The sequence below is a fragment of the Balaenoptera physalus genome, assembly GCF_965194825.1.
Source record: "Balaenoptera physalus genome assembly, chromosome: 11".
NCBI lineage: Eukaryota > Metazoa > Chordata > Mammalia > Artiodactyla > Balaenopteridae > Balaenoptera > Balaenoptera physalus.
The window spans coordinates 65,779,169-65,803,732 of NC_138896.1; the positions used below are offsets into that span (position 1 = coordinate 65,779,169).

The following is a 24,564-nucleotide window of genomic DNA, read 5'->3' on the forward strand; positions in this document are numbered from 1 at the left end:
ATATGGTAATTCTATTTTTAGTTTTTTAAGGAACCGCCACACTGTTCTCCATAGTGGCTGTATCAATTTACATTCCCACCAACAGTGCAAGAAGGTTCCCTTTTCTCCACACCCTCTCCAGCATTTGTTGTTTGTAGATTTTCTGATGATGCCCATTCTAACTGGTGTGAGGTGATACCACATTGTAGTTTTGATTTGCATTTCTCTAATAATTAGTGATGCTTTTCATGTGCTTCGTGGCCGTCTGTATGTCTTCTTTGGAGAAATGTCTATTTAGGTCTTCTGCCCATTTTTGGATTGGGTTGTTTGTTTTTTTAATATTGAGCTGCATGAGCTGTTTGTATATTTTGGAGATTAATCCTTTGTCCATTGATTCGTTTGCAGATATTTTCTCCCATTCTGAGGGTTGTCTTTTCATCTTGTTTGTAGTTTCTTTGCTTTGCAAAAGCTTTTAAGTTTCATTAGGTCCCATTTGTTTATTTTTGGTTTTATTTCCATTACTCTAGGAGGTGGATCAAAAAAGATCTTGCTGTGATTTATGTCACAGAGTGTTCTTCCTATGTTTTCCTCTAAGAGTTTTATAGTGTCAGGGCTTATACTTAGGTCTCCAATCCATTTTGAGTTTATTTTTGTATATGGTGTTAGGGAGTATCCTAATTTCATTCTTTTACATGTAGCTGTCCAGTTTTCCCAGCACCACTTATTGAAGAGACTGTCTTTTCCCCATTGTATATCCTTACCTCCTTTGTCATAGATTAGTTGACCATAGGTGCGTGGGTTTATCTCTGGGCTTTCTGTCTTGTTCCATTGATCTATATTTCTGTTTTTGTGCCAGTACCATACTGTCTTGATTACTGTAGCTTTGTAGTATGGTCTGAAGTCAGGGAGTCTGATTCCTCCAGCTCCATTATTTTCCCTCAAGACTGCTTTGGCTATTCGGGATCTTTTGTGTCTCAATACAAATTTTAAGGTTTTTTTGTTCTAGTTCTGTAAAAAATGCCATTGGTAATTTGATAGGGATTGCATTGAACCTGTAGATTGCTTTGGATAGTATAGTCATTTTCACAATATTGATTCTTCCAATCCAAGAATATGGTATATCTCTCCATCTCTTTGTATCATCTTTAATTTCTTTCATCAGTGTCTTGTAGTTTTCTGCATACAAGTCTTTTGTCTCCCTAGGTAGGTTTATTCCTAGGTATTTTATTCTTTCTGTTGCAATGGTAAATGGGAGTGTTTCCTTAATTTCTCTTTCAGATTGTTCATCATTAGTGTATAGGAATGCAAGAGATTTCTGTGCATTAATTTTGTATCCTGCAACTTTACCACATTCATTGATTAGCTCTAGTAGTTTTCTGGTGGCATCTTTGGGATTCTCTATGTATAGTATCATGTCATTTGCCAACAGTGACAGTATTACTTCTTCTTTTCCAATTTGTATTCCTTTTATTTCTTTTTCTTCTCTGGCTGCTATGGCTAGGACTTCCAAAACTATGTTGAATAATAGTGGCGAGACTGGACATCCTTGTCTCATTCCTGATCTTAGAGGAAATGCTTTCAGTTTTTCACCATTGAGAATGATGTTTGCTGTATATGGCCTTTATTATATTGAGGTAAGTTCCCTCTATGCCCACTTTCTGGAGAGTTTTTATCATAAATGGGTGTTGAATTTTGTCAAAAGCTTTTTCTGCATCTATTGAGATGATCATATGGTTTTTCTTCTTCAATTTGTTAATATAGTGTATCACATTGATTGATTTGTGTATATTGAAGAATCCTTGCATCCCTGGGATAAATCCCACTTGATCATGGTGTATGATCCTTTGAATGTGTTGTTGGATTCTGTTTGCTAGTATTTTATTCAGGATTTTTGCATCCATAATCATCAGTGATATTGGTGTGTAATTTTCTTTTTTTGTAGTAACTTTGGTTTTGGTATCAGGGTGATGGTGGCCTCATAGAATGAGTTTGGGAGTGTTCCTTCCTCTGCAATTTTTTGTAAGACTTTGAGAAGGATACGTGTTAGCTCTTCTCTAAATGTTTGATAGAATTCACCTGTGAAGCCATCTGGTCCTGGACTTTTGTTTTTTGAAAGATTTTTAATCACAGTTTCAATTTCATTACTTGTGATTGGTCTGTTCATATTTTCTATTTCTTCTGGTTCATTCTTGGAAGGTTATACATTTCTACGCATTTGTCCATTTCTTCCAGGTTGTCCGTTTTATTGGCATAGAGTTGCTTGTCTCTTAGGATGCTTTGTATTTCTGCGGTGTCTGTTGTAACTTCTCCTTTTTCGTTTCTAATTTTATTGGTTTGAGTCCTCTCCCTCTTTTTCTTGATGAATCTGGCTAATGTTTTATCAATTTTGTTTATCTTCTCAAAGAACCAGCTTTTAGTTTTATTGATCTTTTCTGTTGTTTTCTTTGTTTCTATTTCATGTATTTCTGCTCTGATCTTTATGATTTCTTTCCTTCTGCTAACTTTGGGTTTTGTTTGTTCTTCTTTCTCTAGTTCCTTTAGGTGTAAGATTAGATTGTTTATTTGAGATTTTTCTTGTTTCTTGAGGTAGGCTTCTATAGCTATAAACTTCCCTCTTAGAACTGCTTTTGCTGCATCGCATAGGTTTTGGATCATTGTGTTTTCATTGTCATTTGTCTCTAGGTATTTTTTGATTTCCTCTTTGATTTCTTCAGTGATCTCTTGGTTATTTAGTAACGTATTGTTTAGCCTCCATATGTTTGTGTTTTTTACGTTTTTCTCCGTGTAATTGATTTCTAATCTCATAGTATTGTGGTCAGAAAAGATGCTTGATATGATTTTAATTTTCTTAAATTTACCGAGGCTTGATTTGTGACCCAAGATGTGATCTATCCTGGAGAATGTTCCGTGTGCACTTGAGAAGAAAGTGTAATCTGCTGTTTTGGGATGGAATGTCCTATAAATATCAATTAAATCTATCTGGTCTGTTGTGTCATTTAAAGGTGTGTTTCCTTAGTAATTTTCTGTTTGGATGATCTGTCCGTGGGTGTAAGTGAGGTGTTAAAGTCCCCAACTATTATTGTGTTACTGTTGATTTCCTCTTTTATAGCTGTTAGCAGTTGCCTTATGTATTGAGGTGCTCCTATGTTGGGAGCATATATATTTATAATTGTTATATCTTCTTCTTGGGTTGATCCCTTGATCATTATGTAGTGTCCTTCTCTGTCTCTTGCAGTAGTCTTTATTTTAAAGTCTATTTTGTGTGATATGAGTATTGGTACTCCAGCTTTCTTTTGATTTCCATTTGCATGGAATATCTTTTTCCATCCCCTCACTTTCAGTCTGTGTGTGTCCCTCAGTCTGAAGTGGGTCTCTTGTAGACAGCATATATATGGGTCTTGTTTTTGTATCCATTCAGTGAGTCTGTGTCTTTTGGTTGGAGCATTTAATCCATTGACGTTTAAGGTAATTATCGATATGTATGTTCATATTACCATTTTCTTAATTGTTATGGCTTTGTTTTTGTAGGTCTTTTTCTTCTTTTGTGTTTCCCGCTTAAAGAAGTTCCTTTAGCATTTGTTGTAAAGCTGGTTTGGTGGTGCTGAATTCTCTTAACTTTTGCTTGTCTGTAAAGCTTTTGATTTCTCCATTGAATCTGAATGAGATCCTTGCCGAGTAGAGTAATCTTGGTTGTAGGTTCTTCCCTTTCATCACTTTAAATATGTCATGTCACTCCCTTCTTGCTTGTAGAGTTTCTGCTGAGAAATCAGCTGTTAAGCTTATGGGAGTTCCCTTGTATGTTATTTGTCTTTTTTCCCTTGCTGCTTAGAGATGAGGGTCCATTTCTGGAATGTGGAATTGGAAATATCTGCATGAACTCATTATTTTTATGCTGTCTAAAAGATGTATACTTTTTTTTTGAAGTTTATTTATTTATTTATTTATTTATGGCTGTGTTGGGTCTTCATTTCTGTGCCAGGGCTTTCTCTAGTTGTGGCAAGCGGGGGCCACTCTTCATCACGGTGCGTGGGCCTCTCACTATCGCGGCCTCTCTTGTTGCGGAGCACAGGCTCCAGATGCGCAGGCTCAGTAGTTGTGGCTCACGTGCCTAGTTGCTCCGCGACATGTGGGATCTTCCCAGACCAGGGCTCAAACCCGTGTCCCCTGCATTGGCAGGCGGATTCTCAACCACTGTGCCACCAGGGAAGCCAAGATGTATACTTCTTATATCTGTCCACTGAATCAGTGACCCATTAGCAATGAGTGTTTCTAGTGTTGAGACCATGGTCTCTAAATACCAGTCTCATTAAAAGAAACCAGGACTCCTTCGAGAGGTAGCTAATGCACAGTCTTAGGCAGGAATTCATAAGATGAGCTTGAGACATATTATCTTAGTAGAAAGTAGGTCACTTTCAAGGGGCTCTCAGTGGCCAAAGATGGAACAAGTTTAGCATAAAAATAATAGTGATTGAAATCAACTAAAATCCATAAAATATATTATTTAAAAATCTATTATATTCACATTGATGCTCCAAAGTGAACTGATTAGTAACCTTGGTAATTTCTCGCTTCCCCCACCCCCCTACCTCGGTCCCATTTGGGACTTGCAAAGACTCCAAAATCATTGTTGTGAAAACTGGTAAATGATAACAAAGAAACATTTATGAAGCATCTACCTTGCCTTTCCTTTACAAACCATATTTTATGATAACAAAATAAGTTGATAAAGGAAGGTTCTTTATAGAAGAAATGCAGATGTAAAAATATAGAAGGAATGACAGAATTTGAAAATTCCATATTGAAATAATGAAATATTACAACTAATGAAACTAGTGAAATAATACAACTGGACATTGGTCATTAGTAGATAACGTTAGATGGGGAAGTTTATACTGGATGAGTTAGGCTAACAACCCGTGAACCCATGGGTCAATTTCAACATCATTAAGAGTAGAACAAGCAGACAGTATATCCTTCCAGATATAATGCAAGAGGATATACGGAGTACCCAGCTCCAAGTATTATTGCCAAAATAATCAAACCGGAATTAAATTGAGTCTCTAGGTCTAATTACCAGTTTACAGGAAATGCAGGGATATAAGAACAACCCAACAAGAACATCTACAGGAAAAATATTCTCATTTCTCCAACAAATAAATGGGCTGAAAAATTGCAGGTGGGGAAGAGGACTGTTAGAGGTTGAAGGAGACTTAAGATCTGCGGCCAAATGGAATGTGTGGACCTGCTTTGTATCTTGAGTCAAACAAATGAACTGTAAAAAATGACAGTTTTGTGACAATTGAGTTTTGAACGCAGATGGTACATTGAGTATGTTAAGAAGTGGGTTAATTGTATTAGGTGGTAATGGCGTTGTGGTTATGTTTTAAAAAAAAAAGGTATTTGTGAGACTTACAGAAGCAGTTACAGGAGAAATAAGATGATATCTAGAATTTGCTTTAAATACTAAAAAAAAAAAAGTAGATGGGGATAATTAAACAATATTGGCAAACTATTGATAATTATGAAAGAGGGTGATAGGGATTCATTTTACTGAAATTTCTCATGACTTTCTTTGTTTTCATAATAAAATGTTTAAACAAGAAAAACTTGTATTTTCATCTGAAGTGAAAGTTCTGTCTATGAAGAGCACTGACTATATCGCTGAGCTAGGCCATTTAACATCATATTAATGGGCTTTGCTGGCATTTTCACTGTTATGAAGAAATATTTAGGTCATACTTCATTTCTAATCTCATATGAGCACCTTCCCTGACAGCAGGTGACTTCTGAGTGTAATGTCAGAGCTTGGTGTTTGTTGCCTGTGTTTTCACAGGCTGGAAAGGCTTGCCAGCCCAGCATGGATTCGATTGCATTCATTGTTTGTGCTCCTTGCTTGAAGACTGAATAAAGATCAGGAAGAGCACAGTTGTTCATCAGCTGTTTCGTCTGAATCAAGCAGCATGTAGATGGGTATCCAGGGGTCTCCCTCCTCCTTCTGAAGGGCCATGTCCTTCTCTGCTGTTCACATAGCTGGGTCCCTTGCACCTCTGACCATCAGCACGATGTGTCACAAAGTAATCATGAACTCCTCAAAAGAGAACATCTTCTCCTGCAGCATGTGTTTACCACATACTACGTTTTAAAGCCCTTCTACCCTACCTGCAGCTCACAAACGCCAAGTGCTGATTCATAGCGGGCACTTGAGTGATGCATGCTAACTCAAAGGAGAATGCCTGTCGGTGTAATGCATGTGTCCTAATAATTGCTTTTCTTTACTATGTGTCATTGATGATTTGTGCTATCAAACCTTGTCACTTGATAGAGAAATTCTGCTAATAATTCATTCTACTTTCCCTTCAAGTATATTTATTTTCAGCTTTGTGGCTTATACTAGTTTTTGCCGCAAGGATTACAACTTTGAATGATGCTCTGTAATTTTGGTTTCTCTCTGCCTTTAGTGACAAAATTACTTGCTTTTGTAGTCTAATTACTTTGCACTTGTCTAGGAACACTAGATTGGCTTACTGGAAATGACAGTGTGTAATGTCTGGGAAAGGTACCAAAGCTTGGATGGCTGTGCCTGGCAGAGTTTCCATCCAGTTGTCCTGAGAACTAGGGGCCAATGGATTGCAGATCCAATAAATAAGTGGATTGCAGGTTCAGCTTACAACACATGTCCTACCTCCTTACCATGTTTTTTTCCCCATCTGCTAGTGTAAAATATTTATATTCGAAGATTCACTTTTTTCTAGAACATTGAGATCTATTGATACTAAAGGACCCCCTTACCGTTTCGGTTTATAACATTTCACGTTGTCTTTTCACCACGTTTACATCTGAATCATTTTGGGAATTCAAAATGTAATGCTGCGTTACAATAATAATAAAAATGCCAACTTAAATGTATTGGTCATAACAAACTACATCAAAGTGAAAGCTGATGAAGACCAGCCACACTGTGAATATGAGGTTTGCAGAGACAGACCTGGCAATTTCTCAATTTCACATTGCTTAAAATCATTATCTTACATTTTGGAATGCATGTGAAAAAAATCACTTCATTTCTTTAGCCTCTTGAGGTGACCCAATTACTTGTCCATCCTTGATAGATCCCCAGTTCACTTGCGGTCCCTGAGCCACCCCATGAAGAACTGTACCTTTAAACAGAACCTGGGGACAGGATGTTTGCATACAGCACTGTGCAGTGTCAGGGAGTCTTCCATCCCTGTGAAGCCTGTCCATGTAGGATAGTGTTTCTCAAAGTGTAATTTGGGGAACCCTTCCGTCAAAATCAGCGGGAGAGCTTTTTAACAAGTGTATTCCTAGGCCTCATTCCAGGCTCCTGAGCAGACTCTCTGGGCGTGTGGCCTGGGAAGCTGCATTTTAGAAACCTTTCCCAAGTGTACCTGGTGCAAATACAGTTGAAGGACTGTTTAGAGTTTATGCAACGTAGACTATGTATGCCTGCTCTGCTGGGTTTACGTGACACGTTATTTTTATATTTTATGATGAATGTTTTACCCTTCTCTTATTTTACCCCCAGGACTGGTCCAGCACGTCTGTAATCTGTTCACTGAAACTGCCACACTGTGCTTGGATGTGGACAATAAAAACAACAACGAGATGGCAGCCGCCCTGCTATTTTCCCTGCTTGATATTTTGCACAGCATGCTGACCTATACCTCCGGGGTCGTGCGACTGGCTCTGCAGGTAGAGGACCTCTTTCTCCACATCTTGAACAACCCTGTGCCACGTCCCACTTCCCTTTCCTTCTCTTTTCTCTCATCTTCCTTGGATGTGTCTTTATTTTTGGAAAAGAACATATGATTCTAACAATAGGGAGAGAATACCATATTTATTAGCCATCTTTGGGTGACCAGTGTCAAGGACAGGTAATTTGAACACAAAATCTGAAAGGAAAGCAGGAGAGGCCCAACCAAAGAATTGGTAAGTACTCATTAGGGAACTGCTGGTGACCCAGAGATCATTTGGACTGTGGGGTTGGCCAAGCAGTGTGTAGTTTTTCCTGTCTAGAGATAGCACTCCAGCCCACCCCCAACAGGATGGATTAGCTAGCGAGCAGCAGCGGATTGAGATTTTAGGTGCGCATACACACGCACACATAATGTGTTTGTATGTGCATAGATACACACACATACGTATACATGCATATGCAACACATAAACCCTCACACTTGCTTTCCCTTAAGACTGATAATGTGGAATTGCAAGATGGTTTTTTGCTTTTTTGTTTTTTAATATCTTTATTGGAGTATAATTGCTTTACAATGGTGTGTTAGTTTCTGTTGTATAACAAAGTGAATCAGCTGTACATATACATATATCCCCATATCTCTTCCCTCTTGTGTCTCCCTCCCACCCTCCCTATCCCACCCCTCTAGGTGGACACAAAGCACCGAGCTGATCTCCCTGTGCTATGCGGCTGCTTCCCACTAGCTATCTATTTTATTTATTTTACATTTGGTAGTGTATATATGTCCCTGCCACTCTCTCACTTCGTCACAGTTTACCCTTCTCCCTCCCCATATCCTCAAGTCCATTCTCTACGTCTGCATCTTTATTCCTGTCCTGCCCCTAGGTTCTTCAGAATCTTTTTTTTTTTTAAAGATTCCATATATATGTGTTAGCATATGGTATTTGTTTTTCTCTTTCTGACTTACTTCACTCTGTGTGACAGTCTCTAGCTCCATCCACTTCACTACAACTAACTCAATTTCGTTTCTTTTTATGGCTGTAATATTCCATTGCATATATGTGCGACATCTTCTTTATCCATTCATCTGTCGATGGACACTTAGGTTGCTTCCACATCCTGGCTATTGTAAATAGAGCTGCAATGAATATTGTGGCACATAACCCTTTTGCAATTATGGTTTCCTCAGGGTATATGCCCAGTAGTGGGATTGCTGGGTCGTATGATAGTTCTGTTTTTAGTTTTTTAAGGAACCTCCATACTGTTCTCCATAGTGGCTGTATCAATTTACATTCCCACCAACAGTGCAATAGTGTTCCCTTTTCTCCACACCCTCTCCAGCCAGCGTTTAATGTTTGTAGATTTTTTGATGATGGCCATTCTGACCAGTGTGAGGTGATACCCCATTGTAGTTTTGATTTGCTTTTCTCTAATGATAGTGATGTTGAGCATCCTTTCATGTGTTTGTTGGCAATCTGTATATCTTCTTTGGAGAAATATCTATTTAGGTCTTCTGCCCATTTTTGGATTAAGTTGTTCGTTTTTTTGATATTGAGCTGCATGAGCTGCTTGTATATTTTGGAGATTAATCCTTTGTCCATTGATTCATTTTCAAATATTTTCTCCCATTCTGAGGGTTGTCTTTTGGTCTTGTTTATGGTTTCCTTTGCTGTGCAAAAGCTTTGAAGTTTCATTAGGTCCCATTTGTTTATTTTTGTTTTTATTTCCATTTCTCTAGGAGGTGGGTCAAAAAGGATCTTGCTGTGATTTATGTCATAGAGTGTTCTGCCTATGTTTTCCTCTGAGAGTTTTATAGAGTCTGGCCTTACATTTAGGTCTTTAATCCATTTTGAGTTTTTTTTTGTGTATGGTGTTAGGAAGTTTTCTAATTTCATTCTTTTACATGTAGCTGTCCAGTTTTCCCAGCACCCCTTATTGAAGAGGCTATCTTTTCTCCATTGTATACCCTTGTCTCCTTTATCAAAGATAAGGTGACCATATGTACATGGGTTTATCTCTGGGCTTTCTACCTTGTTCCATTGATCTATATTTCTGTTTTTGTGCCACTACCATGCTGTCTTGATTACTGTAGCTTTGAGCTGGAGGAATCAGGCCCCCTGCAAGATGGTTCTGAGGGCTAGAGATGTATTGGGTTGGCCAAAAAGTTCCTTTGGTTTTTAAGTAAAAATAAAAGACACATTTTTCATTTGCACCAAGAACTTTATTGAACAACGTATTCACCCTTTTTTGTTCCACTGCCTTCTGCCATTTTTAGGCAACTTCATAATTCCATCTTCCCAAAACTTTTTATCTTTTTGAGCAAATAACTGTTCCAGGTACCTTTTACAGTCTTCCAGGGAATGGAAATTTTTTTCCATTAAGAGAATTTTGTAAAGACCTAAATAAATGGAAATCCGAAGGTGCAATGTCTGGTAAATATGGCGGATGAATCAGAACTTCCCAGCCAAACTGTAACAGTTTTTGCCTGGTCATCATAGAAACATGCGGTTTTGCATTATCCTGTGGAAGATTATGTGTTTTCTGTTGACTAATTCTGGGCACTTTTCATTGAGTGCTGCTTTCAGTTGGTCTAATTGGGAACAGTACTTGTTGGAATTAATCATTTGGTTTTCTGGAAGGAGCTCATAAGAGAGGACTCCCTTCTGATCCCACCATATACACATCACCTTCTTTGGAAGAAGACCAGCCTTTGGTGTGGTTGGTGCCGGTTCATTTCACTTACCCCACAGTCTCTTCCATTCCATGTTATTGGGCAGTATCCACTTTTTATCACCCATCACAATTTGTTTTAAAAACAAAACGTTTTCATTACATTTCAATGGAGAATCACATGCGGAAATACGGTCAGGAAGGTTTTTTCCCCTTAACTTATGTGGAACCCAAACATCAAAGCGATGAACATAACCAGGTTGGTGCAAATGATTTTCAGCACTTGATTTGGATATTTTGAGTATGTCGGCTATCTCCCGTGTGGTATAACGTTGATTGTTCTCAATTAATGTCCTGATTTGATCGCTATCAACTTCAACTCGTCTGCCCGACCGTGGAGCATCGGCCAGTGAGAAATCTCCAGCATGAAACTTCGAAAACCACTTTTGACACGTTCGATCAGTCACAGCATCTGCTCCATACACTGCACAAATCTTTTTTGGCGTTTCAGTTGTGTTTTTACCTTTCTTGAAATAATAAAGCATCATATGCTGAAAATGTTGCTTTTTTTCTTCCATCTTCATTATTAAAATGGCTACACAAAAATCCACCAATTTTGATAAGTCTTTTTTTAAATGCACGCTGATATGACAGCTGTCACTAACAAAATTGTTTCAAATGAAGTTAAAGACAACTGAGTGCTACTAGGGCCATCTTACGGGAAAACTGAATGAATCTTTTGGCCACCCCAATATTTAGTGGCTATAGAAAAGTCAGGTAGCCCCAGACTGTAACCTGGCATCGTGCTCTGAGGAAGGAAGGGCATGTGAGTTCACTGAGTAGTACTTTCTGTGTTAGGTGTTAGGTACTACCACATGCTTGTCTCCTTTCATGTTTTCTCTAAAGAATTGAATCAGCTGATACTTAGATCATGGGATAGCACACAGCCAATATGAATTCACTGTTATATTTAGAATCCCAGTAAAATTGCAGGAGATGTGTATCAGTGGTAGCATCCTGGCTTGGATAGATGCAGAAGTTGATGTTGAAAGCAGACTGTTCTGATACCTTGCCAAGAGTCACAGTAGCAGAGCCAAGAATGAATCCCTAGACCCCAGTTTAGTCTCTGTTATTCATAATTATCTTTTACCCGCAGTTAAGGTGGTGAAGTATGTAGCTTGTCTCGTGTGTTTTAATAAATAATTCCAAGATCCCCTCAACCAAGGTGATAGTTAGTCAATAAGTTTTAACCCAAACTTGTAAAGCCAGTAGATGAAAATGGCCTTTGGACTACCTTGCTGTTTTTATTTGCTCATATTCTAAATGAACAGTGAAGCTTGGCTAAGTACTTATGGAATCCTGAATTATAGATTTCTCTTAGTTTTCCCTCTCTTTTCTAATAAGTGTCTTTTCAGAGAGCATTGTTTCTTTTTCTTAAAATTTTTATTGGAGTATAGTTGATTTACATTGTTGTGTTGGTTTCTGCTATACAGCAAAGTGAATCCGTTACACATACACATAGGTCCACTGGTTTTTAGATTCTTTTCCCATGTAGGTCATTACAGAGTATTGAGTAGAGTTCCCTGTGCTATACAGTTGGTCCTTTTAAGTTATCGAGAGCATTGTTTCTTATTTCAGTTTCCACAGTGGTAGCTTTATGTAATTCTTCAAGGTGTAGTTGATAGTTACTCTCACAAGATGCTTTGATGATATCAGTCTGTAAAAGATTGTGTAGGTTGTGGATGAAAAGGATCAGAAGTCTAAAAATTCTTTAAATTCCAGAACGTAGAAATCCTCTTTTATTTCAAGTGATCAGGTAGGGTGTTTAAAAGGAAACTCCTTAGTACAAAATATTTTCTAATTCTTTTTTTCAACTTGTTAGTGTACCAATAGATCACTGTTTTTTATTCTTTCATTTTTTTCAGCACCACTTTGTATTTTACTGCTGTCATCTTTCTAAATCTTTCCCTATAATATCTGCCAAGTATTGCTTTTGACCTTGATGACCGACTTTGATCTACGTGATACCTGGTGTCAGTCTGAAAGAGGTAGAGTCCTTGAGACTGAATTAGGGAAAAGGTTGGGGAAAGAAATGGAGTGGGCATCAAAGACACATCCTTCTAGAACACTGAGCTGTAAGTTCTTTCCAAAGCGTAAGTCACCTCTTCCATTTGTAAACATGCTGCACACCTGGGATTCTTCTGCATTCAAAGCCCATGTCTGCTTTTAACAGGAACCTCTCGAAAGTAGAAGAGCTGAGTGTTGCCAGTGTTAAAAATGATAATAGTGCTTAGATTTATGAAGCACTTTTCTTTCTCAAGGAGGAGAGGGATATGATGCAGGAATGTGTACTGGGAAGGTGAGGAGTAGGGGAGGGAGGTGTCAGATTCTCTGCTAGGAGTCCAGTCCCTATCCCCAACCTACCTTGTGAGTTTGTGTGTGAAAGATGTGGAAGCAGAGACAAATAGATGCTCAGGACTCACTGGTGTGGTGGGAGCCCCTGGGCCTTGCAGACTGGAACACCTTGGATTTGAATCCCAGCCACGTCACTTTTACCTGTGAGGCGCTGGGCACGTTACTTGATCTGTCTGAGTATCAGTTTCCTCGTCTGTAAAGTAGACATGCTAACTACTCATCAGGGGACTTAAATGAGAGAATCCGAGAGATGTAAATATGATGTGCCTTAAGTATACCTGGCCCAGGGAAGGGAAGCGATAAATGGTTGCTGTATTGTTAATAGCAACAAGAAGAAAGGTGCTCACCTCCCCTTCCGGTTTACAGAGGGTTCCTGGGGGCCATGATTTCTTCATTTCCGTGTCCTGGCACATGGGAGGGCACTCAGTTCGTATTTACGGAGTGAACTAACTCCTAGCAGGCTTACGAGATATAAATTTATGGTTTTATTTTGCATCTGTGAGCCTAGCCCCAGGGCTTGGCACCTGTGATTTTGGCAGGAATCAAGAGAAGAAGGGTGTTAAGTGTCAGGGAGCTTCATTTTGGTAAGACCGTCAATACCCAAATAGTGGAGCAAATCATCATCTTAGTACACTGAGATGCCTCACCACTGGAAGGTACAGGGTCCTGCAGAGTGAACAGGGGCGGGGGATGTTAGCAAGTTTGGGGGCTAGGGAAAGAAAATATTCAATATTAAAATCCAGGTCACCTGACTTCCCAATCTGGGCCTTGTCTCTCACTTCTGGAGTGATGGGGGCAGCTTGATACATTACGCTGGTAGTAGGACGGTTTAATTGCTGTTGGTCGGCAGGTTTGTCGGCATTGCCTGAAAGACTGAAACGTGGCCACTGAGTCTTCTTTGATCTCACGCTCACGTGAAGGCTGTCAGCGTAGGGGCTACAGTCTCTATTCCGGTATCTCTTGGAGTTACCAGTTCGACTCCTCCGGGCTTTCCCCTTATTGTTGTCCCCCATGAGCTACCCTGTCTGGTAGCTGAGTGCAAGTGAGGTTTGTCTGCTGTAGTCCGTGGTCCTCATCGTTTCTCTCCTGCCCTTGAAAACTTTGATGACATCTCATTATCTACATATCATTTCCTAACTCCTTGGCAAGACGGTCAAGGCCTCGTATGATCAGCCCCAGGGTGGTTTTCCAGCCTCGTCCGCCAGCCCTCGTGCAGCCCGTGCTCACGCCAAACAGTCACCTTGGCATTTTCCACATCGATCCTGTGCCTTATCACTCCCGGCCTTTCCTCACGTGATTCCAGCACCTGAAACACCGGCTGTCCACGTCATTCCCTGCAGACCTCGTCCCCACTATCCAAACGGTGAAGTTGTGTCACCTTTTCCTACTCCCGCCCCAGCTCCTCTATTCCCTCCTCCACTGTGGCAGTTTTCACACTCTGCCTTTAGGGCAGTTATTTGAAAGCTTGCCGTTCTTCTTCTTCTATTTTTAAATTTTATTGAAGTATAGTTGATTTACAGTGTTGTGTTAATTTCTGCTGTACAGCAAAGTGACTCAGTTATGCATATGTACACTCTTTTCCGTATTCTTTTCCATTATGGTTTGTCACAAGATATCGAACATAGTTCCCTATGCTATACAGTAAGACCTTGTTGTTTATCCCTTCTATGTATAATAGTTTGCATCTGCTAATCCCAAACTCCCAATCCATCCTCCCTCCCCCACCCCACTCCTCCCCCCTTGGCAACCACAAGTCTGTTTTCTATGTTTGTAAGTCTGTTTTATAGATAAGTTCATTTGTGTTGTGTTTTAGATTCCACATATAAGTGCTATCATATGGTATTTGTCTTTCTCTTTCTGACTTACTTTGCGTAGTATGATCATCTCTAGATCCATCCATGTTTCTGGAAATGGCATTATTTCATTCTTTTTAATGGCTGAGTAGTATTTCATTGTATATAGGTACCATGTCTTCTTTATCCATTCATCTGTCGATGGACATTTAGGCTGTTTCCATGTCTTAGCTACTGTAAGTAGTGCTGCTATGAGCATAGGGGTGCATGTATCTTTTGGAATTATAGTTTTGTCTGGATATGTGCCCAGGAGTGATATTGCTGGGTCATATGGCAACTCTGTTTTTAGTTTTTCGAGGAACCTCCATACTGTTTTCCATAGTAAAGCATGCCATTCTTTTAATGAAGCCGTGAGGTTCTACAGAGTGGGGACTGAGTCGTATCATCTGTGCATGGCAAGCGTGTGGGTGATGGTGTTTGGGGAGCACACCGAGTGTTGAATTGAATTGTCTAGGCCACACCATTGCAGGTTGTGCTCTGTTGTGCTTAAACCTACTTAGGACGTTGGCAGCAGCTGCCTGAGGAATTGACTCTTGTTCACTACAGGTGCCGTACCTCTGTGTTTATGTAACAAACCTCTGTTGAGGACCTGCCCCCTGTGCACTAGATTCATGTAGCAATGGTAGATGTAATAGAGTTATATTCTTCCTGGCCTTTCTTCTTGTGCCAGGAAGTTAGCTGTATCCCTTTATCTCATTTTGGGTAATGCTGTAATGCCATTTAATATTACATATGGCTCATAAGTTGACATACCCATGTTTTATATGTTTACAGCTATTAAATTTATATTTCTACCTAGAGTTCTTGTCTGAGATCCGTACTTAATATATTCAGTAGCTTCCTAAACGTGACCACTAGAATACCCCACAGTCTCCTCAAATTCAACATGTCTAAAGCGGAGCTCAGGATTCACCTCCCAAACCATTCTCCTGCCAGCAAGCCCTGCCCCTCTCATCCTGCTGTGCAAACTAGAAACCTGGGGGTCATTCTTAAAATTTCCCTTTTTCATATTCCTCATCTAATTTGTCACCAAGTAATTTAGATTTTGCCTCAAGCACTACTGCTAGCACCCAGCTCAGGCTGCCCTCTCCTCTTGCCCAGGCTGTAACAGCTGGGTGAGCCAAGAACCCTGGATGGCCAGGAGTGGGGTCGGTTACCAACCAGCAAGGACTGGGGCAGTGAGTCGTGGAAAGGGATCAGTGGGACCGAGGCAAAGGCAGAGGACTGGACAGGGAGGACCGTAGCAACATCACGGCAGAGGTGGGTCTTCTTGCTGTGGAAAGAGCCCCTTGCAGAATGCACACATAAGGCACCTGGGAATCGAGAGGCTGACTCTGGAGAGTGTGCCATTGGGGAGCTGGAGAGACCTTGAGAGAGGCTGGCCAGGCCCCTGTATTCGTTGCTCGGCTACCCACACGTGATCCCCTTGGCGCACAGAGTCTCTGCCGTGGACCTGGATTTTTGTGAGGAGAGTTGAATTTCATATGCATTCCTGATGTGCACCTTCCTCTTGTGCAAGCTATAGCATTCCCTTTCTGGAACCCTTGGCATCTTTATAAGGAGGTGGTACTTGAATACTGGCGGGCAAGGTCAGGATGCTTCTTGGTGACAATAACAAATGACTGTAGACCTTGGAGGGTCTGGAGGCCCACTGGATATCCTGGTGGGAAGAGTCCCACAGTGTGTGCTTGTGCTTGTAGCCGTGTCTCCTTGCTTATGTGTGTTTGGAAAGGAAGCAGTGGCCCCATGCCCCTCCCTGCCTAGGTGCTGGTTTGCAAGACTGCCTTATATTTCCCAAGAGACAGTCGGTCTACTCTAAAGGATAACATGTTAATGTGCAAAGACCGATATTCCACCTCACATGGTGCTTCAGAAGGCAGGATCAACAGCCGAACTTCAGAAAGGTTCAGACCTAGGGTAGTGCTACGCGTTTGTTTTCTGGGAGGAAATTTCACCTCTCTAATAGAGGCCAGGGGTTGAGGTAGGGATAGGGGAGGAGAGAGGTGAGAGGAAACTCCTAGCTACCAATTATTGTTGTCCCCCTTGGCTGCAGAGAGGTGCAAGCTATTAAAAGGCAGGTGTCTGATTTTCCACAACATCCTTTTGAACCAAGGAAAGTGGGCCACTTAAATTCTATCCATAGGCCCGAAGGCAGAAGCAATCTTGGCATTTATGAGAGGGGCCCCAGAGTCCAGGTTAGTGACCTAAGGCAGGGCAGCCTGTTCTAAAAAGGCTCTGGCAAAGGTCATTACCTAAAAGTAGTTTTGTTCTGAGTGAAATTAAAAACAGAGAGGGTGTATGTGAATGAAATGTGTATGTACTATAGCAAATACAATAAATAATCAGTGCCTTTTCTCAGTATAAAATTATTCATCTCTATGATAGAAATCTTCTCTGAAATGAGGCAGTTCTATAAAACTCCTGGGAAAGACACACTTAAAGTTAAAGCCACTCATTTCTCAATTCTTACTTCCATTGCATACTTCCTAAGCAATGTAGACCTGTATCTGAAGCTTCTTCATGCAGTGGTCCAAAGCCTGTTCATTCGATAAATATTCTAGATGTTATCTGGGCAGGTGTGTGCATATAGAGAAGGAAAGCACAGCAGAATGCATTTGGTCTGCATCATATAACATGTATAACAGTGCCCAGAAGAGGTGAGTTCGTGTGATCTGGAGTCATTTAGCCTGGATTCATCCTCCAGCTTTGTCACCCGTTGTCTGTGGGACTTTAGACAAACTACTCAACCTCTCTGAACTTTAGTCTTCTCCCCTGAAAAATGGGGATAACCGTACCTCGTCTCAGGATGGTTGGGAAGATAAAGTGCTTTACCACCCGCAGTGTGTGAACATTAATATCATCCCTCCAACGGCAGCCCGGGTTATTGCTTTATCTGTGGTCCGCCTCTGTGGCCTGAGCTGGTGGCAGTGTGTGTACTCTCTGTCACATGATAACCGAGCATAACTTCTCTTCAGGGGCCTGAGGTCACATGCTTCCTCTGCGCCGTCATCTGTCTCCTGTGGCCAAACTGACTAATCTCCAAGACACCCTCCCCCTCTCCTCCCCCTGTTCAGGCACAGAAGTCCGGCTCTGGAGGGAGCACTCAGGCCGCAGAAGACCTGCTGCTGCTCGGCAAGCCTCTGACAGACCTTATCAGCCTGCTCGTCCCGCTGGTAAGAGCTCACGCACCTGCTTGTGTGTCTCTCAGGTCGTTGCAGAGGGTGAAGTGATTTTATTTGAATTTCATGATGTCTTGAGTTGCTATGCTATTTTGATTCCTTTCAAAACTAGAACCAAAAGAAATTTCAGAAGATTATTTAGCCTGGAAATACTAAATTTCTACTTTAATCGGCGGGTGGCTAATCATTCATTTAAGTGGACATTTAAGTAAGGCAGAGCCTCAAATTCTTCTAAATGGATGTGAGGTAAAAAAAAAAAAAAAAAAAAAAGGAAAATCAAGAAGTGAATTCCAAGAAGGAAGAAGAAATCCATTGTAGGCGTCAATTCTCTTTCAAAAAGATATTTTAGGGTTTTACTTGGCATGCAGGACTACCCTGAAATGCAGAAGCGCAGACAGAGCTAGAGCATATCCACCACAGTCTCCACAGAAATAGAATGAAATAAGTGAAATTACACAAAAACAGATGAGACTGCACAAGACTACTGAGTATGTGAAAAGAACCCAATGGAGACTTGGAGTTTGGACCAACTGAACCTCATTGTAGTTTTGACTTGCATTTCCCTGATAATTAGCAATGTTGAGCATCTTTTCATGTGCCTATTGGCTATCTGTATGTCTTCTTTGGAGAAATGTCTTTTTAGGTCTGCCGCCCATTTTTTGATTGGGTTGTTTGTTTTTTTTGTTATTGAGTTGTATGAGCTGTTTGTATATTTTGGAAATATTCAGGACATAGATGGGGCTCCAGTGAACAGAGGGAAGACTAACCAAATCATGCCCTCTTTAAGGACATATAAAAGACTCAAAACATCCCCATTAAATATAACTGATGCAATATATGGTATGTAGGATAATACTTATATTAATAACATATAAGATTTAAACAATAAAAAAAGCTTAAAGGCAGTTGAAGAATCTATTTCAGGTAAATTTCTAGGACACTCTATTTCACATATGTATCTTATAGACAGGGTTTTGGTGTTTGCCACATTCTGAGATTTGCTTTAATAGTTGAATTTATTCCAATTAGATTTATTCTTAAACTTATCTTTGGTCTTAATTTTACTGTCTTATTGTATATTTTCTTTCTAAATGTTTTCCTCTATTAGACGTAAGGTTTAATGCAAAACAAAAAACCTTTATCAGGACAAAGAGAAGGACTCTACAATGGTAAGGAATAAAATCCGCAGGAAGATACAATAACTATGAACCATTTTGTGTCAAATATCAGAGCATAGAACTATAAAAACAGAGAAGGACCAAAACATACAGGGAAGGACCAAAACATATAGGGAAAAAAAAGTACAGTAGTATCAAGAGATTTAACCTGTCTTTCTCATTGCTTGACGACTCAAGTGGATGAAAATGGTGATGTAGAGCAGGGGTTGACAAACTAAGGCGTGTGGACTAACTCTGGCTCACTGCCTCTTTTTGTAAGTGAAGTTTTATTGAATACAGCCACACAAACAGTTGTCTATGGCTGCTTTTGCATCTTGACGGTAGAGTTGAGGAGTTAAAACAGAGACTCTGTAGCCCACAAGCCTGTGTTGTTTACTCTCTGGCTCTTTACAGAAAAAGTTTGTTGACCCCTGGTATAGAGGATATGAAAACTTTAGTTAGATTAATCTAATAGAAGTATATCCGTCTCTCTACCCTGAAAATAGAGACTGTACCTTCTTTTCAGTTTTCTGGAAATACTTTAAAAAGTTTACCATGCGTTAGGTTAAAAGAATATCAGTAAATTCCAATAAGTAGGAACGGTATAGACCACATTGTTTAACCGTAATACACTTAAACTAGAAGGAAAAATAAAAATAACAATACACTGTTAGCAAATATTATCGATGAGCACAGTCAAAGACATTGTGATTGTCTCAGTCTGGGTCCCATCAGAAGACAAACCACATAGTGATTTATTTTTTTATTTTTATTTTTATTTTTTTTTTCATGTAATGTCTGAAACATTTATATTAACATATTTCCATACATATTTCCATACAAATACAAATATAAGATTTTTAGAAATTTCATGTAATGTCTGAAACATTTATATTAACATATTTCCATACAAATAACCCAATGAAAGTTTAGTATTAGTTGTTTTGTTTGCTTTTTTATACTGCAGGTTCTTATTAGGCATCAATTTTATACACATCAGTGTATACATGTCAATCCCAATCGCCCAATTCAGCACACCACCATCCCCACCCCACCGCAGTTTTCCCCCCTTGGTGTCCATGTGTCCATTCTCTACATCTGTGTCTCAACTTCCGCCCTGCAAACTGGCTCATCTGTACCATTTTTCTAGGTTCCACATACATGCATTAATATATGATATTTGTTTTTCTCTTTCTGACTTACTTCACTCTGTATGACAGTCTCTAGATCCATCCACGTCTCAACAAATGACTCAATTTCGTTCCTTTTTATGGCTGAGTAATATTCCATTGTATATATGTACCACATCTTCTTTATCCATTCGTCTGTTGATGGGCATTTAGGTTGCTTCCATGACCTGGCTATTGTAAATAGTGCTGCAATGAACATTCGGGTGCATGTGTCTTTTTGAATTACGGTTTTCTTTGGGTATATGCCCAGTAGTGGGATTGCTGGGTCATATGGTAATTCTATTTTTAGTTTTTTAAGGAACCTCCATATTGTTCTCCATAGTGGCTGTATCAATTTACATTCCCACCAACAGTGCAAGAGGGTTCCCTTTTCTCCACACCCTCTCCAGCATTTGTTGTTTGTAGATTTTCTGATGATGCCCATTCTAACAGGAGTGAGGTGATACCTCATTGTAGTTTTGATTTGCATTTCTCTAATAATTAGTGATGTTGAGCATCTTTTCATGTGCTTCGTGGCCGTCTGTATGTCTTCTTTGGAGAAATGTCTATTTAGGTCTTCTGCCCATTTTTGGATTGGGGTGTTTGTTTCTTTGATATTGAGCTGAATGAGCTGTTTATATATTTTGGAGATTAATCCTTTGTCTGTTGATTCATTTGCAAATATTTTCTCCCATTCTGAAGGTTGTCTTTTCATCTTGTTTATGGTTTCCTTTGCTGTGCAAAAGCTTTGAAGTTTCATTAGGTCCCATTTGTTTATTTTTGTTTTTATTTCCATTACTCTAGGAGGTGGATCAAAAAAGATCTTGCTGTGATTTATGTCAAAGAGTGTTCTTCCTATGTTTTCCTCTAAGAGTTTTATAGTGTCCAGTCTTATATTTAGGTCTCTAATCCATTTTGAGTTTATTTTTGTGTATGGTGTTAGGGAGTATTCTAATTTCATTCTTTTACATGTAGCTGTCCAGTTTTCCCAGCACCACTTATTGAAGAGACTGTCTTTTCTCCATTGTATATCTTTGCCTCCTTTGTCATAGATTAGTTGACCATAGGTGCGTGGGTTAATCTCTGGGCTTTCTATCTTGTTCCATTGATCTATGTTCCTGTTTTTGTGCCAGTACCATATTGTCTTGATTACTGTAGCTTTGTAGTATAGTCTGAAGTCAGGGAGTCTGATTCCTCCAGCTCCATTTTTTTGCCTCAAGACTGCTTTGGCTATTCGGGGTCTTTTGTGTCTCCATACAAATTTTAAGATGATTTGTTCTAGCTCCGTAAAAAATGCCATTGGTAATTTGATAGGGATTGCATTGAATCTGTAGATTGCTTTGGGTAGTATACTCATTTTCACAATGTTGATTCTTCCAATCCAAGAACATGGTATATCTCTCCATCTGTTGGTATCATCTTTAATTTCTTTCATCAGTGTCTTATAGTTTTCTGCATACAGGTCTTTTGTCTCCCTAGGTAGGTTTATTCCTAGGTATTTTATTCTTTTTGTTGCAGTGGTAAATGGGAGTGCTTCCATAATTTCTCCTTCAGATTTTTCATCATTAGTGTATAGGAATGCAAGAGATTTCTGTGCATTAATTTTGTATCCTGCAACTTTACCATATTCATTAATTAGCTCTAGCAGTTTTCTGGTGGCAGTTTTAGGATTCTCTATGTATAGTATCATGTCATCCGCAAACAGTGACAGTTTTACTTCCTCTTTTCCAATTTGTATTCCTTTTATTTCTTTTTCTTCTCTGATTGCCGTGGCTAGGACTTCCAGAACTATGTTGAATAATAGTGGTGAGAGTGGACATCCTTGTCTTGTTCCTGATCTTAGAGGAAATGCTTTCAGTTTTTCACCATTGAGAATGATGTTTGCTGTGGGTTTGCCATCTATGGCCTTTATTATGTTGAGGTAGGTTCCCTCTATGCCCACTTTCTGGAGAGTTTTTATCAGAAATGCGTGTTGAATTTTGTCAAAAGCTTTTTCTGCATCTATTGAGATGATCATATGGTTTTTATTCTTCAATTTGTTAATATGGTGTATCACATTGATTGATTTGCATATATTGAAGAATCCTTGCATCCCTGGGATAAATCCCACTTGATCGTGGTGTATGATCCTTTTAATGTGTTGTTGGATTCTGTTTGCTAGTATTTTGTTGAGGATTTTTGCATCTATATTCATCAGTGATATTGGTCTGTAATTTTCTTTTTTTGTAGTGTCTTTGTCTGGTTTTGGTATCAGGGTGATGGTGGCCTCATAGAATGAGTTTGGGAGTGTTCCTTCCTCTGCAATTTTTTGGAAGAGTTTGAGAAGGATGGGTGTTAGCTCTTCTCTAAATGTTTGATAGAATTCACCTGTGAAGCCATCTGGTCCTGGACTTTTGTTTGTTGGAAGATTTTTAATCACAGTTTCAATTTCATTACTTGTGATTGGTCTGTTCATATTTTCTGTTTCTTCCTGATTCAGTCTTGGAAGGTTATACCTTTCTAAGAATTTGTCCATTTCTTCCAGGTTGTCCATTTTATTGGCATAAAGTTGCTTATAGTAGTCTCTTAGGATGTTTTGTATTTCTGCGGTGTCTGTTGTAACTTCTCCTTTTTCATTTCTGATTTTATTGATTTGAGTCCTCTCCCTCTTTTTCTTGATGAGTCTGGCTAATGGCTTATCAATTTTGTTTATCTTCTCAAAGAACCAACTTTTAGTTTTATTGATCTTTGCTATTGTTTTCTTTGTTTCTATTTCATTTATTTCTGCTCTGATCTTTATGATTTCTTTCCTTCTACTAACTTTGGGTTTTGTTTGTTCTTCTTTCTCTAGTTTCTTTAGGTGTAAGGTTAGATTGTTTACGTGAGATTTTTCTTGTTTCTTTAGGTAGGCTTGTATAGCTATAAACTTCCCTCTTAGAACCGCTTTTGCTGCATCCCATAGGTTTTGGGTCGTCGTGTTTTCATTGTCATTTGTCTCTAGGTATTTTTTTATTTCCTCTTTGATTTCTTCAGTGATCTCTTGGTTATTTAGTAACGTATTGTTTAGCCTCCATGTGTTTGTCTTTTTTACGTTTTTTTCCCTGTAATTCATTTCTAATCTCATAGCGTTGTGGTCAGAAAAGATGCTTGGTATGATTTCAATTTTCTTAAATTTACTGAGGCTTGATTTGTGACCCAAGATGTGATCTATCCTGGAGAATGTTCCGTGCGCACTTGAGAAGAACGTGTAATCTGCTGTTTTTGGATGGAATGTCCTATATATATCAATTAAATCTATCTGGTCTATTGAGTCATTTAAAGCTTCTGTTTCCTTATTTATTTTCATTTTGGATGATCTGTCCATTGGTGTAAGTGAAGTGTTAAAGTCCCCCACTATTATTGTGTTACTGTCGATTTCCTCTTTTATAGCTGTTAGCAGTTGCCTTATGTATTGAGGTGCTCCTATGTTGGGTGCATATATATTTATAATTGTTATATCTTCTTCTTGGATTGATCCCTGGATCATTATGTAGTGTCCTTCCTTGTCTCTTGTAACATTCTTTATTTTAAAGTCTATTTTATCTGATATGAGTATAGCTACTCCAGCTTTCTTTTGATTTCCATTTGCATGGAATATCTTTTTCCATCACCTCACTTTCAGTCTGTATGTGTCCCTAGGTCTAAAGTGGGTCTCTTGTAGACAGCATATATATGGGTCTTGTTTTTGTATCCATTCAGCCAGTCTATGTCTTTTGGTTGGGGCGTTTAATCCATTCACGTTTAAGGTGATTATCGATATGTATGTTCCTATGACCATTTTCTTAATTGTTTTGGGTTTGTTTTTGTAGGTCCTTTTCTTCTCTTGTGTTTCCCACTTAGAGAAGTTCCTTTAGCATTTGTTGTAGAGCTGGTTTGGTGGTGCTGAATTCTCTTAGCTTTTGCTTGTCTGTAAAGCTTTTGATTTCTCCATCAAATCTAAATGTGATCCTTGCCGGGTAGAGTAATCTTGGTTGTAGGTTCTTCCCTTTCATCACATTAAGTATATCATGCCACTCCCTTCTGGCTTGCAGAGTTTCTGCTGAGAAATCAGCTGTTAACCTTATGGGAGTTCCCTTGTATGTTATTTGTCGTTTTTCCCTTGCTGCTTTCAATAATTTTTCTTTGTCTTTAATTTTTGCCACTTTGATTACTATGTGTCTCGGCGCGTTTCTCCTTGGGTTTATTCTGTATGGGACTCTCTGCGCTTCCTGGACTTGGGTGGCTATTTCCTTTCTCATGTTAGGGAAGTTTTCGACTATAATCTCTTCAAATATTTTCTCTGGTCCTTTCTCTCTCTCTTCTCCTTCTGGGACCCCTATAATGCGAATGTTGTTGCGTTTAATGTTGTCCCAGAGGTCTCTTAGGCTTTCTTCATTTCTTTTCATTCTTTTTTCTTTAGTCTGTTCCGCAG

The 24,564-nt window shown here is 39.3% G+C and overlaps 1 protein-coding gene across 2 annotated transcripts in view; it reads left to right on the forward strand.

Moving 5' to 3' along the window:
* ULK4 (unc-51 like kinase 4) overlaps positions 1-24,564 on the forward strand; it is a 545,664-nt gene that overhangs the window by 366,827 nt on the left and 154,273 nt on the right. For both annotated transcript variants that reach the window (XM_082412745.1, XM_082412746.1), the window contains 2 exons: positions 7,523-7,689; positions 17,705-17,803. In XM_082412745.1, the coding sequence (XP_082268871.1) occupies positions 7,523-7,689; positions 17,705-17,803 (266 nt within the window). The remainder of the gene's footprint in view (positions 1-7,522; positions 7,690-17,704; positions 17,804-24,564) is intronic.